The 14,620-nt window shown below is 38.6% G+C and overlaps 1 protein-coding gene across 4 annotated transcripts in view; it reads left to right on the forward strand.

Annotated features, from left to right (window-relative positions):
- LOC412840 (homeobox protein caupolican) overlaps nucleotides 1–13,115 on the forward strand; it is an 89,994-nt gene extending 76,879 nt beyond the window's left edge. For 3 of the 4 annotated variants that reach the window (XM_006558938.3, XM_026443652.1, XM_026443651.1), the window contains 2 exons: nucleotides 64–148; nucleotides 9,863–13,115. In XM_006558938.3, coding sequence (XP_006559001.1) covers nucleotides 64–103 — 40 coding nt within the window. In that variant the 3' untranslated portion in view covers nucleotides 104–148; nucleotides 9,863–13,115. The remainder of the gene's footprint in view (nucleotides 1–63; nucleotides 149–9,862) is intronic. The other variant, XM_396292.7, reaches the window with a different exon arrangement.
- The last annotated feature ends 1,505 nt before the right edge of the window (nucleotides 13,116–14,620 follow it).

Genomic DNA, 14,620 nt, shown 5'->3' on the forward strand with positions numbered 1-14,620 from the left:
TCCGAATTTTCCCGCGCACGCGGGGGGAAAATTTTTAAGAACGAATTGTTGTCCGCTTTTCAGCTCGCAGTCCATGGGTAGCGGATTCGTGTCGCCGGTCTAAGCAACTCGATGGATCGATTCTGGATCAACGGTCGGATTCCTCCAGGTGAGATTGAATTCCATCATCGGTTAAGAATTCATTTCATTATGCGCACAATTTTCCAGTAATTTTAAATATTTACGAGTGTTTAACATTTTGAAATGTTTTTAAAATATTGCAAAATTGTGCGCAATATTTAAAAGTTTGTGTATCCTCGAAACCGGTCACGAGCGTGTATTTATTTAAAAATGACAGCGAAGAACAAAGAGAGAGCAAAAAACTCGACTTACTTTCCACGCGAAGTTCGAGCGTCGAGCGTATAACGAGTAAATACTAAAAAACGCCAAGTCCGAAGTTTTTTTGTCGATTTAACGATCCAGATCTTCCATCCTTCTCTAACCTCAACTATACAACATATATATATATGTTGCTAACTCGTCTCTGCTCGTCCAAAATAAACACGTCTTCCCTACACGTCTGCCACTCGACGATAAATCATAAGCACGCCAAATAACGCTAATCGTGCGACGCGTGTACGAGGTGCGATCGTAATTTATAATATACGCATAATCTGTGGGGCGAGTAACACGGCTCCGATAATCGGTTTGCAAATCGGTCGTGGATTGGCAGTGTCCACGATCGACGGAGAGCTTTCCGGTCGGAAGAAAATCGATAAGAAATTAATATTGGACGCGTCGATTGGTCGTTAAGGGTCGCCTCTCTCGTTGAAATAATAATGGGCCTGGACCGATGCGCTGCATACGAGCGGAGAAAGAAAACGGAGAGAGAGGCTATCGCCACCTCCTTGACAGTGACAAATGGACGGAGATTTCAATCAGTGAATGGAATCACCACTCGACTAGCCGCGTCTCTCTCGCGCTCGTATGACCACGCTCTTCCAAGTCTCTCTGTTTCGTCAGTGTGTTGTGTACCGCTCGCGCGTGTATACGGTGGAAACACATCTCAACCTGTCGCGCTGGCTGACTGAACGACCGACCACAGTCCACCACTCGTGCGTACTATATTCTCCCATGGAGTAGCGCCGCGCTCGAATTAACTAGGCAATGGAATAAGACGCGCGCTTTTCGTTTAGGGGTCGAGGGACGATTATTAACATTTCAAAAATTTAAAAATATTGTCTCGTAGAGGGTGATGAGGTTATCGCGGAGATTGATTTAAAATTCGAAAATATAGGAATATAATTAAAATAGTTTTGTAAAAGATGATAAGGTTATCATCGAATATTTGATTAAAGCGATAAAATTTCGATTTAAGCTTTTATTATACTACTACGTTTGCGTAATAAATTTTTATACAAAAAATATTTATAAAAACTGTCACAACGCGAAAATTAATTATTTACGAGATCGTGATGACACACCATCAGGTTCTCGGAATAATCAAATCCCCTAAATTTGAAATAAATACGTGTGTACGTACAGTGGCTCGTTCCAAAACCAGTTTCCCGACTGATTAAAATCGCTTATCTCTCTCTCTCCCCGTGATTCATCACTTTCTTCGCCCGACGATGACGCGTAGTAGATAAATAATAGGAAACGCGCAAATTAGGTGAAGATATGACTCTTTGTCCGTATTTCACAAAGAGATTCATCCGTCCCCCTTCCTTTCAAGGTTACCCGATTCACAGCCGTGGTAAACAGCCGTTGTCGTCCAGTTTTCTTGAAAAAGAAAAATTTGGAAATCGTTCGAGATGATATCATCCCACGCGTATAAATATTTTTCTTTCAAAAAAAATTACATCAAATCTCCCCCCATAAATTTCAATTTTATATATATATGATTCACGAGTAAAATTCTTGATTTTAAAAAAGACGCTCGTTAATTAATTAAAAACTTCCCCCCCCCCCCCTCCCTCGCATTATTCGCCGTGGATAGAGATTTTCAACTTTAAGAAGAAGAAGAAACCTAAACTTAACCGACTCCTTCCTCGGCCCGCTCCCTTGGTTGGCCCAAACAACAACGAGAGTGAGAGAAGGTGTCGAGCAGGAGGGAGGGAGGGGGGAGAGAGACGACACCTTGGAAGACAACGCGCGAGAGAGAGAGAGAGGGAGCGCGTTGGAAAGGGAAACCGGGTGTTAGCCGGGTACTCTTATCGCGTGGCGATCTGATCCTAATTTATAGCCGCGTCCCAAATAAACTAGTTTTCGCTGTCGTCACCTCTCGGACCTCTCCTCCTCCTCCTCCTCCCCTCCCTCTCTCCGTCGAGTTCCACATGCATGCGGACCGGGAAGAAGAAGGGTCCTTCGGAGGCCCCGTGGCTTATAACGCTTCTCTCCTCTTCCAACGCTCTACGAGGAGGCCCAGGTATACGTATAAGCTTCCCCCTCTCCCCTCGTTGCACCTACCTGCCAGGAACCTTTTTTTCCTTCCCTCTCTCTTTCTTTTTTTCTCTGCTCGAAGAGAAGAGAAGGGAAGGGAAGCGGAGGAAAGCAAACAGAGAATCCTTCGACACCCTATAATTGTCAATTAGTTTGGGGATATTTAATTGCCATTAGGCTACTCCTAAAGGTGGAGCCCTTAAAATTGTGTGGACTCTTTGTTTTCTTCTCTTGGAGAGTAGTGTTTATCGATGGAAGGTAAATTGAATTTTTCTATTTCTTTTTTTTTATTGAAAAGAATAATATTTCATCGAGTAATTTGGATAATTTCTTTAATAAAAATAAAGATAAGAATTTGAAAAATAGAAATAAGTTATCGGTATCTCGTTTCTTTTTAAAGAAAGATTTATTTGCTCGAAACGTGTATATACACGTTGTATACAATGTTTAGAAATTTCGTCGGTAGAGAGCAGCAGCGGTCGAGTCGAAACGGTGTCAATGGATTAAAATTCGCGACCACCAAGATTCCTCGACGCTGGATAACCGATCTTTTCTAACGGCCAGATTCCAAGAGAATTCGGCTGCCCAGCCGATAAATCCTTCGTGTTCGATCCTCGCGAGAAACTGCACCCGCCACTTCGAGAGGTTTCTTCTGTCTCCCCTCCCCTCCCCTCCCCTCCCCTCCCCTCTATATATCGATGCGCGCGCAGGCGTGTATGCGTGCGCGTTTCTCGAATTCTTGAAAGGCGTTTCACACCGCGTTTCGGTGTTCCACGAGGCGCGTCCTTCTTTGTCCTCGACCCCTATTTTTGCGCAGAAATCTCGGGTTTGTTACACCGCGAAAGTCGTGAGAAGACGGAACGGTACGCTTCGAGTAGAAGGTTGTCGGATTTGGCCTATGCCTGCTACCTGGGTAACCGGAGAACCTGCCTGAAACTGCCCTGAATCCGCCGCTCCTTCCTCTTGCATTCGTCTTCTCTCTCTCTCTCTCTCTCTCTCTCCTCGTGTGAATTCGTGCGCGCCTCTGGAAACGAGTTGTTGGCCATTGCACAAATATAATGCGAGTTATCGGTTATTGTTATCGATTGGAAAGATATATTTGTTTCATGAAATAAGGAAAAATTGCGAGTTTACGACAATCTAATTACCATACGTATCTGATACATAGGATATTTTGTTGGAAAAGAAATTGTAATGTAACTTGCTTAAAAAATATTTATTTTTAATTCGATTTGATTTCTGTCCTAATTATAAGGAAATAAGAAGAAGAAAATGTGTGCATTAATTAATTTATACTCGGTAATTTTTTTTCCCTCCCCCCTCTGCATAACATTTCGAATAGTTACCATTTTAATTTATGTATGTATTAACAATCGTGCGAACTTTTAATAAAAAGCAAAAATGTGCAATGTAAAAAGGAAAAATTTAAATTTTCAACTTCTCTCGAGCGGTGTACGTATTAATTTCAATTCAAAGATTTTCAAGCAACCAAGTAAACCGTTGGTTGAATTTTCCGCTCTCATAAAGCACGGTACATCCCGTACATATCCGAAGTACACGGCATATCTAAGACTTCATCCGCGAAAACCGTCTGTAACGCTGTTTTTCCTCGTTGCTTATCGGCATATAATTTCTAATTATGTCGCTCCACCGCCAATTAATCACGCTCAATCTCCCCGGAAAATGGAACCCCGCAACCGTTTTAATACGCTCGCCGATGCGGCCGAGTGTTGTAATTATACGATTATAAACAACGACTCGACGTCGTCGTTTCGGCTCGAGACCGTATTTATCAATCTTTGTAACGGCATGATCTTGCGGAAAACACGTCGACGCCGCGTCCGGTAATTTCGACGGGTACTAATATACTCGCGAGAATCAATTTTTGTAATCATCGTTATTTCACGCTCGTTCCCGCCAAGGTATGCAAACAGAAACATGGAACCAGAGGGGACAGATAAGGTAACAACGTGGTAATTAAATCCTGCTTTTCGAATTTGCCGTCTTTTCCTTCCCGAATGCGTGTACTGTTCGAATTTCGCGCGTTATCGTCGTCCTAGATCGTTCCCATCTAGTTACTTGTTCCGTGGTTGGCGCACGTGTCGATTTCACCAGATATCCTAACCTTCCCTATTCGCGTGAAATTATTACGTTGCGGGGAATGAAGATGATCGCCGCGATTACGTGTAAATTACCGTCACACCGGAGAAACGTCCTCCTCTGTCTCTTCCGAGAGATCTTAATCCAGCTTATCCAAGGATCTTGCCCCGCTATTGGATATATATATGAGAGAATGCTTGGAAATGGAAAAACTTGTGACTCGTATCTTCTTTGTCCATGAATTTTTTGTAGTTAAAGAGAAATGACGAGGATCGAATATAATTTGTTAAATTTGATCGGTAAATTTGTTATTAGAAGAAAGAAAATTGATTCTAGTAGAATAATTCGTTATATCCGTCGAGCTCTTCTCGCGTATATATATACGTTCGGCAGTCGTCGGCCAAGTTCGGGCGAGATCGTTTTCGGACCCACTGAAGCGTGATAATTTCACGCCGAAAGAATACATCGTAAACTTCTTTAAATGCCCAACTTCTTTGTCCTTCTATTAACCTTCGTTATTGACAAAAATATAAACATCGAACTTCCAGCTAACAAGTGTATAACGAATAAATATTCTGATCCAAATTATATCGAGTTTGATCTTATTTTAAGAAAAATTTCATTCGTACATCGATAGATAGATAGATTTTCTACTCTAATAAATTTCTATAACTATAACTGCGAATCGTCTTTCCCGAATTTTTTGTACTTAAAAAACATTCACTGTCATCTTTTCACATTTCCCTCGGGCATCGATTACTCGATCGGGAGCGAAGAAAAATGTCTCGTTTACCATCGGCCCCGACTAAATTAATTCCCGCTCGGCCCGAACGATCTTCCTTTTGTTCTCTCTCAAACGTTTCACTTTTTTATATATAGTTCGATTATTCAGCGGGGCGATTTATAACTCGGACAAGAGGAGAAACGATGCGAAAATAAGCTTGCCGGATGGAATTGAGAGGAACGCGAATCGCGTAAAACCGTATGGAATATATCACGGCCGTTAGAGGAGCGTTATGTATGCCGGCATCGTGGTGGATCGACGTTTTACACGGCATGCGACTATCGATACGCGATTACCGTGTCTCACCTAGGGAACGAGTCCGTGTACGAGCGAGCGCTGCCACGATCCCCGCGGCCGATAGAGCGCCTCCGCCTCCGTCTAGCGGAGATTCTGTGCACACTCTGAATGGAATGCTGCTGTTCCTTCGGTCGTTGCGTCTTGAGGGGGGGGGGGGGGAGGAGGGAAAAATGAAATAGTATAATCTTAAATGGAGGAGGTTCGATCAATACACGTGTATACGATCGATAACGGATTTTTATCAATAAATTAAAATGTGTTTAAGCAGAGATTTGCTTCATTCCTCAAATATAATAATCGTACGTGTATTCAAATTTTGCATAAATGCATAAATATCCATAATTTAATGATCGGTAGGTATGTCGAGGCTGATTACGAGGAAGATTACGAGAATTTTTTTTCTCGAGGAAGAAACGTAGATTTAACGTTTTCGAGGAGTTTTGATAAAGAAAATGAAAATGAAAATCAAATCGAGATAAATGTAAATAAAATTTTTTTAATCCATGGATTATATTTTCATTGTGTTCCTTATTAAAAAAAAGAATTTCTCAAAAATACTTTGGAATCCAATAATAATTTACGAGGTGCGATAAAGAAACGCGGGACATAAATAACCAATTAAAAGATATTTCAAATTCGATTAAAATTAATAAGCATCGGGGAAAACAATTACTCGAACACGAGCGGATGAATCTGCATCAGCGCGGTAATTTTTGCCGGAAGCTATGAATCCCGATTAAACGAGACTCTATGTAGCCCATTTGTTCGGTGTGTGACAGTGGCCGACGAATATTTCAAAGCGCCACGGGCTATCCGTCGGCTATGGCCGCGCCTCTCTTTATTTTCCTCCATTCCGTTCCAAACTCGAAATGACGCGAAACCGGATGACAAATGCTGCACAATTACGCGACAAGTCGTTTCGAGGAGATCCAACGTTCGAACGTTTCTCTCGCGTGTATCCAACTTTCATGATACTTTTTACGCGGCACAGTCTCCCCTGTCCGTCCATCACGCTCGTTGTGTGTGGCAAAATACGCTTGAAAGATCGTACAGGGACGAAAAAATAATTGCAAGATGATTAAAGCTCCGTAAGCTATATATCTTTCCTTTTTGTTATTGTTCTTTTTCGTTTCCGGTGAAATATCAGTCGTACGAAGAGAAATTATAACTAAAGTAGTAAATATTTCATAAATGCAAATTATATATCGTCGCAAAATTATTATCGAAAGATCGTACGAGTAATGTAATTTAATATGAAGTGAAGTGGTAAAATGTTACAAAAATCTAATTTAGATTCACTTTTAACGAGATCGAGGATTAATGAACGAAAAAAAAAGCTTCGGAAAATAAAATAAAATATTATTAATCTACGAGTAGAACTCTTGTCAAACCTTTCACTTTCAACATATATTCAAAACCAACTTACTCCACCTCTTCTTGTTTCACTTTGTTCGTCCAATAAAGACACGTCGCTCAAAGAGATCCGTCGGCGCATGTATTTTTCATTTATATATGAAATTCATCGGACACGATGTACAGAGTCTCTCCAACTTCGATCCATTTATTCAAACGTTCAGAGAATATTCATGAACACGGTCGAATAGTTGCAAGAAGACTAGACACAAACCATCATTGTCCGCGCACGAAAATTCTGCTTTCACGCTCGCCTTTCTAAAAAAAAGAAAAACGGAATTTCATTGGTTAGAACGAATCGATAGCAGTGCCTCCTTCCGTCAAAAGCGGAACCATCATTCGTGCTATCGGATCCTCCGTAATTACGAAGCTTTTAATACGAGTCCCTCTAGCGGAACGCGAGAAAACCTGTTTATACCCGTACTATACATTATCTTCGACACGAAAAGCGACGTTACGAAACAAGGTGTTTGCAGTTAATCGCGTCCACCCGGTTTCCAGACGTATCATTTTCTCGATGAATTTCGCACTGTTAATAACAAGGTGAATTAAACTTGTTTAATCCTTTAGATTTTTCTTCGTTTTTAATAGCGAGAAGTTGACGCGTTGCGTAACCTAACCTAACTATTGGACAATCGTGTTAATGAGATGAATTTGGTAGACGGTTGATTCGTTATTTATTTGTCGTAAATTTATATTTATTCGCGAGTGACCGTGAGAATCTAGCTACCAGGTAAACGAAATTCGATCCTTTTATTTTATCTTTTTACGAGTAATTAAAATATAGATTGTAGAGAACGATAGCCAGCGAGGAAAACAAAGAGAGGGAATTATTAAGAGAAACTGATGATCATTGGTCCACTATAAAATGAGCTATAAATCTTTTATAATTATGCCACAGATACAGTTATAAATATATATGATCAAAGAGGATCGGTTTCTAGAGATTAAAAAACAAAAAGTATTACTTGAAATTTATTTATATAAAATTATCGTTATTTATAATCGCAAAGGTTTCGTAAATCTCGAGCTATAATTATAATCGAATATCGGTGATTTCGGATCGGAATTCGCTTGGATGCTGTCGTCACGTATGCAAATTCAACGAAGCAAGGGACAAAGCAAGAGGATAGACATTCATTCGAAGAATTCTTACGTAACGAGAAGTTAAATTTTTTCGAAACAATCGATTAATTAATTTTTTTTATGAATATTTTTGAACACTATAACGAAATAAATCGAGACCAAAATAATATCATAAATTTAATTTTATACTTGAAAACCTTATACTTTTCACACTTTCATTTCCAGAAAATGATATCAAAAATAAAGGTAACGTTCTTCGAACACCTGTTACTTTTCCAATTAAAATAAAAGCATCCACACCATTAAGATTCGCCATTAAGCCCTCGTTTAATCAACCGGAATCTTTCGAAACGAGAACACTTTAGTATTTACATTTTCCACCAAAGAGACGCCGGGAGGTCAGATATGGTCGCTCGTAATCCCGTTAATCGCGGGATGGCTATTGGTGCGCTACAACTATGCGCAGAAGCACTGCGCATGGAACTGGTTATACGGAACAACGCGTGACAGAACCGCGTTAGCGACGTTCCATTTGCAACAGCGTGTTGTGCAAACCGAGAAGAAAGAAGCAAGTTGTTGGTATCGGTTCCGATCGTTGTGTGCGAGAGGAGCACCACCACTTGTCTCTACCAGGTGAGACGACGGAGGGTAATCGCGTATCGATAGGCGGCCACGACGTATATTGGCCCGATCCACCGCAACGTCGACGTGTATTGCGGCACGCTAATAGTTAACTATGATCTTACAAGTCGTTTACACACAGGCCATCTGGCCGCGGTTGCGAAAAGCTGCGGAGAGCAAGCCACCTTCTGGTGGAACGTTAACGTTACGATCGTCAAAGGTTGAGGTTATTATATGTTGATGTTTCTCTTTCCTTTTTTTTTGTGTAGATGTATCTACTTGTTGAAGAGTTATTTAACGTTACGGATAGTGCGGTGTATATTTTGTTTCTCATTTATTTGTATTCGTCGAAGAATCGATCGAAAGTTGCTGGATTGAATTTCTTTCTCGAGAGTTGAGGTTATGTCGGTATATCTACTTGTGGGGAATCGTCTACTGTAATGGATAGTGTGGTAATTTATTTATCGACTGACAAAGGAGTAGATTCTCTTCTTTCTTTTTTTTATTTTTTATTATTCATTCGAGGATTCTTTGAATAAGTAAAAGTTACTAGATCGAATCTCTTTAGATTGAAAGTTGATTCTTTTTTTTTATTTTTACTTCTTCTCTGGAAAGTTGAAATAATTTTTTCTTTTTATAATTGTAGTTTTTTTTTTTAAAGTTACTTGATTACGTCGATTCTTTTTCCAATAAATTATTACTTCCAATTCACCGATATTATTATAGTAAATAATTCTGCAAGAGAGGGCCTAGTATTAACTGAACCTATTGGAAAATCCATCGGAATAACGATAGTACAGCCAGGCTCTCCAGTAATAGTTCGGTTAAGAGTGTACAAACGATATTTTCGCAAGTCTTGTGCCAATAGACCGGTTAACCTGGTCATAAACGGCCACCGCCTAATTGCGAGAGATTGTCGTGATTGTCGTGGCTATCGACCTAATCCGGGAACGATTTTCAGAGGCTGACCCTAATCGTGAATACCCGATAGCGGGCGTGTTTATCGAAGACAAATATATCTAAAAAAAAAAAAAAATAATAATTTACAATTGATTGAAAAAAAACTTACAATTTCAAAATTAAAGATCCTTAATCCTTAAAAACAAATGTCTGACGTTATTCCCCGTCTTTCTGTTGCAGGATTTAAGAAAAGGGCGCAAGGACTGTAAATACGCTCCGCAGAGAGAGAGAGAGAGAGGGGGGGATTCTTCAGGATTTACTATCGCGATTTCTGCACCAGAAGGAGAGAGAGGAAAAAGTAACTAGGAAAAAGAATTAGCGAGGGTGCAAGGAAAAAAAAAATATATATATATAAATATACACTCTAAGAGGAGAAAGAAATGGAAGCCGGTAGTATCGTCCTTGAGATACATAAATCGTGACGTGAGGGCACGGAAAGACGAATGGGGAATGCGAGTGGACGCGCATGCGCGCCAGAGTTGGCTCAGAGGAGATTTAGGAATTAAGGGAATTACGTCGAAGCTGCTTACGCACGAGTACGTAGAGGAAGAAGATTCCACGAGAGAGAGAGAGAAAGATAAATCTCGAGGAAGAGAAGAATCGCCTATAATTTTTCGAACGAAAGAGACTGGTCGAGCAATTTCGAAAAGATCGTCCATGTTTAATCCTGGAGAGAGAGAGGGGAGGGTTTCCTTAGTCAACCAATCCTTCGATTCGTCGTCCCTGTAAATAACGAGCTCACGTGAGACATCTTGCGGATGATTCGAGACCTAAAAGGGATCGGTAAGAAACCGTAATAATGCAACGTAGGTCGTTTTGTACATATATTATATAAATTTCTTCGAATGGATGGAGGAACGAGAGATTTTATGCAGAATTATTTTCTCGCCCCGTTCCATCCGTAATCTGTTCGGTCTCGCGGATCTTGCCGATATCCACCAGCCAAGACCCGCAAAATCATACGGGCAACGTGCAAAATAACAGCCATTTTCAGCTCTGAATCGCGAACGAGCGAGCCCTGATGCGATCGTGGATGACAGTTCCATTACGCGGTATTTATTCGTTATAAGGGTAAGAATTCTTTTTCGAATAATCCTGTTGAAGTAAATATTTTCCTTTAAATATTTAAACGTTTTCGATTCCTCCTTTCTTTTTTTTTATTGGCGAAGATAAAACGAAAATAGAATTTCAAGCTTCTACCTCTTTTCGTGTTATTAGGAAACGGTTCTTTTTATTATTCCTTTAAAAATTGTATTTCTCACTAAAAAAGGAAAAAACAGAAACACGGTTATGTATATACGCGTTTATTACTAGTGGCGCCCTCTTTAGCATCACGGATATATACGATATCTGTTATTAATACACTCGTGAGAAAAATCTTTATTCGATTTTCAAAAATCAATGGAGACAGTGTCGGATAGCGTTTAAGTGGACGTTTCTGTGCTCTTTTATAACGAATACATACAGTGTTGGACAAAGTAGCTCTCGATATGTTTCGGCCAACTCGCGTGTCCGGGTCCTTTTGTCCTATCGAGGATTGGTCACAGCGTCTTGGAGGAGGGGGGAGAAGGAAGGAAGGAGAAGAAGGCGGATCGCACAGGCGCTACTCTAACCTCAACTTACCAGAGTAACTCTTCGATTGAAATTATTCTCGTGTATTCTGCTGTTTGAAAAAATAAATGATGGTGGCTATAGCTGGGCCTGAGTGAGAAACGGATCTTTGGAAAATTTGTCAAGTCCACTGTATAAAAAAAAAAAACTGATTCAAAATTATGATTGCAATATATATATATATATATAGATGGAAATATATGGAGTGACGAACCACCGAGTGAAACCACGAGAGTGATCAATTTTCCTTCCTCCCGCTGTTACTCCGTTCCATACGCTATTCGAAGCTCTGTAATCTTTTTCTCCGTTTCTGGAAATACCGCTCGAGTTTCGTCTCTCGAACCGTGTATAACCGACCGATGTTCGTCACTCCTTGGACGTTTCATCCACCGTGGATGATTGTTATATATGGTGCAGCGAAGAGAAATGGTTAATTAATAATAAACTAATTAAGTGTAAAAAGAAAAGAAAAAAAAAAAAAATTCGTCCTTTTTCCGCGACGGGCATCGTGCACACTCCCAATATGGACTTCCGGCGGTCTCCTGCAACACGCGCATGCGCCACGAGACCTCGACGATAACAACGTGTTCCGCTTTAATTAGCATCGTGTTTCATTTTTTTTTCAACCCAACTCTGTGCAATATATATCTTTTTTTTTTTTTTTTTTCAATTTTTTTTTTTATAGGTCATGCGCTCGTCGATTGTTCACGTTTCTCGTGACCACGTGGAAAATTGAACGTTTCTTCGATCTATCGCGAAAATACGTGTGTGTAACGTGTACGTGTGTGTGTGTGTGAATAAGTCGCGTGTATTTGTACGTGCAACAATTTTAATCTCTTTGTCCTTGGATCCCTTTGATTGGATTAAATTTCCTGGTTTTTGACGATAGGAAATATTTGGTGCCCGAAGATTAAATGGAAATTTTTCAAAAGGGTGGAGGGGAAAAAAAACCTTTTGACCCCGCGGTTTCAGAGAGAAACGAAGGTGCACGGTGCTCGAGATTGTTAATATTTTTTTATATCGTACGTGTATATCGTATATAAATCGTGTCCCTCCTTTCGATATTATTATCATTATTATTATTATTATTATTATTACTATTATTATTGGTATGGTAGAATTGTTTCTCAATTTCTTTTCGAACGAGCCAGAATGTGGAGTATTGAAGGAAAGGAATTTTATTATAGGAAGAGGAGAGAAAAGAAAAAGAACTAATTGTAGAAATCATTTTGTACTTGACATGTGTAAGTGAGTGTGCGAGCGAGCGAGCGAGAGAGAGAGAGAGAGAGAGAGAGAGAGAGAGAGAGAGAGAGAGAAAGGAAGAATTGAAGGAGATACGAGAGAGGAGCAGCGCGATAGAAGAAATTGTACATTGTTTTGTAAAGAGTACATTTATTTATATCTGTGATAATGGGCAAGGTTAAGTAGAAAAGGGAAGAGAGAAACGTGGTTGAGAGAATGCGAGAAAGAGAGGAAGAATGGAGAATAATATACATATATATGGACGAAAAAAAAAATATATATATATATATACAAAAACGGAGGCGAGGAGGAAACACTTCTTTATTGGTATTGATATAATACTAGGGACGAAGATGGTCGGTGCTCGTGCATTCGTTGACACGTATGTAATAAATAATATCGTAATAGACTAATTAAATAATAGAGACTCAATCATCGATGATTTCTTTTTTTTTTTTGTAAATAATCAGCGTAGCCCAGGGGGATTATCGTCGATTCGAGGGTCGAGTGTGTGGAATCGATGTGCGAGGAGATATAAAAATGAAAAAAAAAAAAAAAAAAAAGAAAAAAAAAGAAAAAAGAATTGCAAGAGAAGAAGGAAAAATTTTGTGCGCTTCTTATATATATATATATGTATGTACACGATCGTGCCCTCGACGCAAAAAAAAAGGAGAAAAAAAAAAAAAAAAAAGAAAAAAAAGGGGAAAAGAGACCTATCTGTTGTGAATATATATAATACAGGTATTAGGTATATAGATATATATATATATATAAATATAAATATATAAATATATATATATATATACATACTACACACGATTAATAGGTTCTATTTGGTTGTTCGTACGAATTCAATTGTAAATTAATTAAATTGTACATAGTTCTGAATGTGAATATAGACAGAATATATCTATTATTATTATTATTATTATTATTATTATATTAATTTTATTATTATTATTATTATTATTATTGGCACCATCATATTATTATTATTATTATTATATTATTATTATTATTGTCTATTACCATTATGAATTCATTATATTAAAATGGAGACTATTATGTTGTACATTTACATGTTTTATTTTCGTTTTTTTTTTCTTTCTTTTTTTTTTTTTAAACCTTCATCCCACTCTTCAATTCTTTTTTTTATCAATTACCCTTCTTTCCTCTTTCAAAAAAGAATAAAAATCCAATTTCAAATCCAATTTCAGTTTTCGAGTACGATATGCGATACGTCGTATCTATACGATTATAAAATGGTAAGGAGTATTTTGGTGCAGCTATTATTTCGATATTCCATAATGAACGCAGCTACGTTTCGAATATTCCAATTTTCGAATGGGCGGAGTTCCAAAGAAAACACATGGTACGATAATTTATATTTCCTTCTTTCCTACAAAAAAAAAAACGTATCTTATTGAAAATCAGAAAAGAATTTTAAATTTAAATTAATTTTAAAATTAATCGATTTTTTTAAAATAATTGTATTCATTTTTTCTTCAAGATAAGAGAAGTGATACAATTTCTATACAAACTCTAATTTAAATAATTTAAGATATTCAAATATAATATATAATTCAAATAAATAATAATTATTTAATCTTAATAAATTCGATTCTCGAGAATTTTAATTTTGAAAAATAATTAAAGTAACTGCCTGTAATAATATACAAACTGAATATTAACTTTCCAATTTCCATATACCGGCTCTCTAAATAATAATTCCCCAAATTTACCCAATAAAACGAGGGAAAACGCGCACAAGGATCGATTAAAACGCGATACCATCGAGAGCTGCCTTAATTAGAAAGGATCGATGAGATATCGGTAAACCAGCCGGCGGTTAAACGGCCGGCAATTATCGATGTCGCAAATTCATTATAAACTAATTTCGGTTTATCGCGTGAATTGACCGCCACGTCAAGTGGAAACGGATCGTTCGAGGCAAGTGGAGTGTTCGTGTCTTTTTTACGATCGTTTGGCGCTCACCAACTCGCTTCGATCGCCCACGGCGTTATTTACAGGTCGGATTTATGCTTGAAAACTTCCCACGAAGATTCAAGGTTCACCGGTTCGTGA

Source organism: Apis mellifera, linkage group LG11 (assembly GCF_003254395.2).
Source record: "Apis mellifera strain DH4 linkage group LG11, Amel_HAv3.1, whole genome shotgun sequence".
Classification (NCBI taxonomy): domain Eukaryota; kingdom Metazoa; phylum Arthropoda; class Insecta; order Hymenoptera; family Apidae; genus Apis; species Apis mellifera.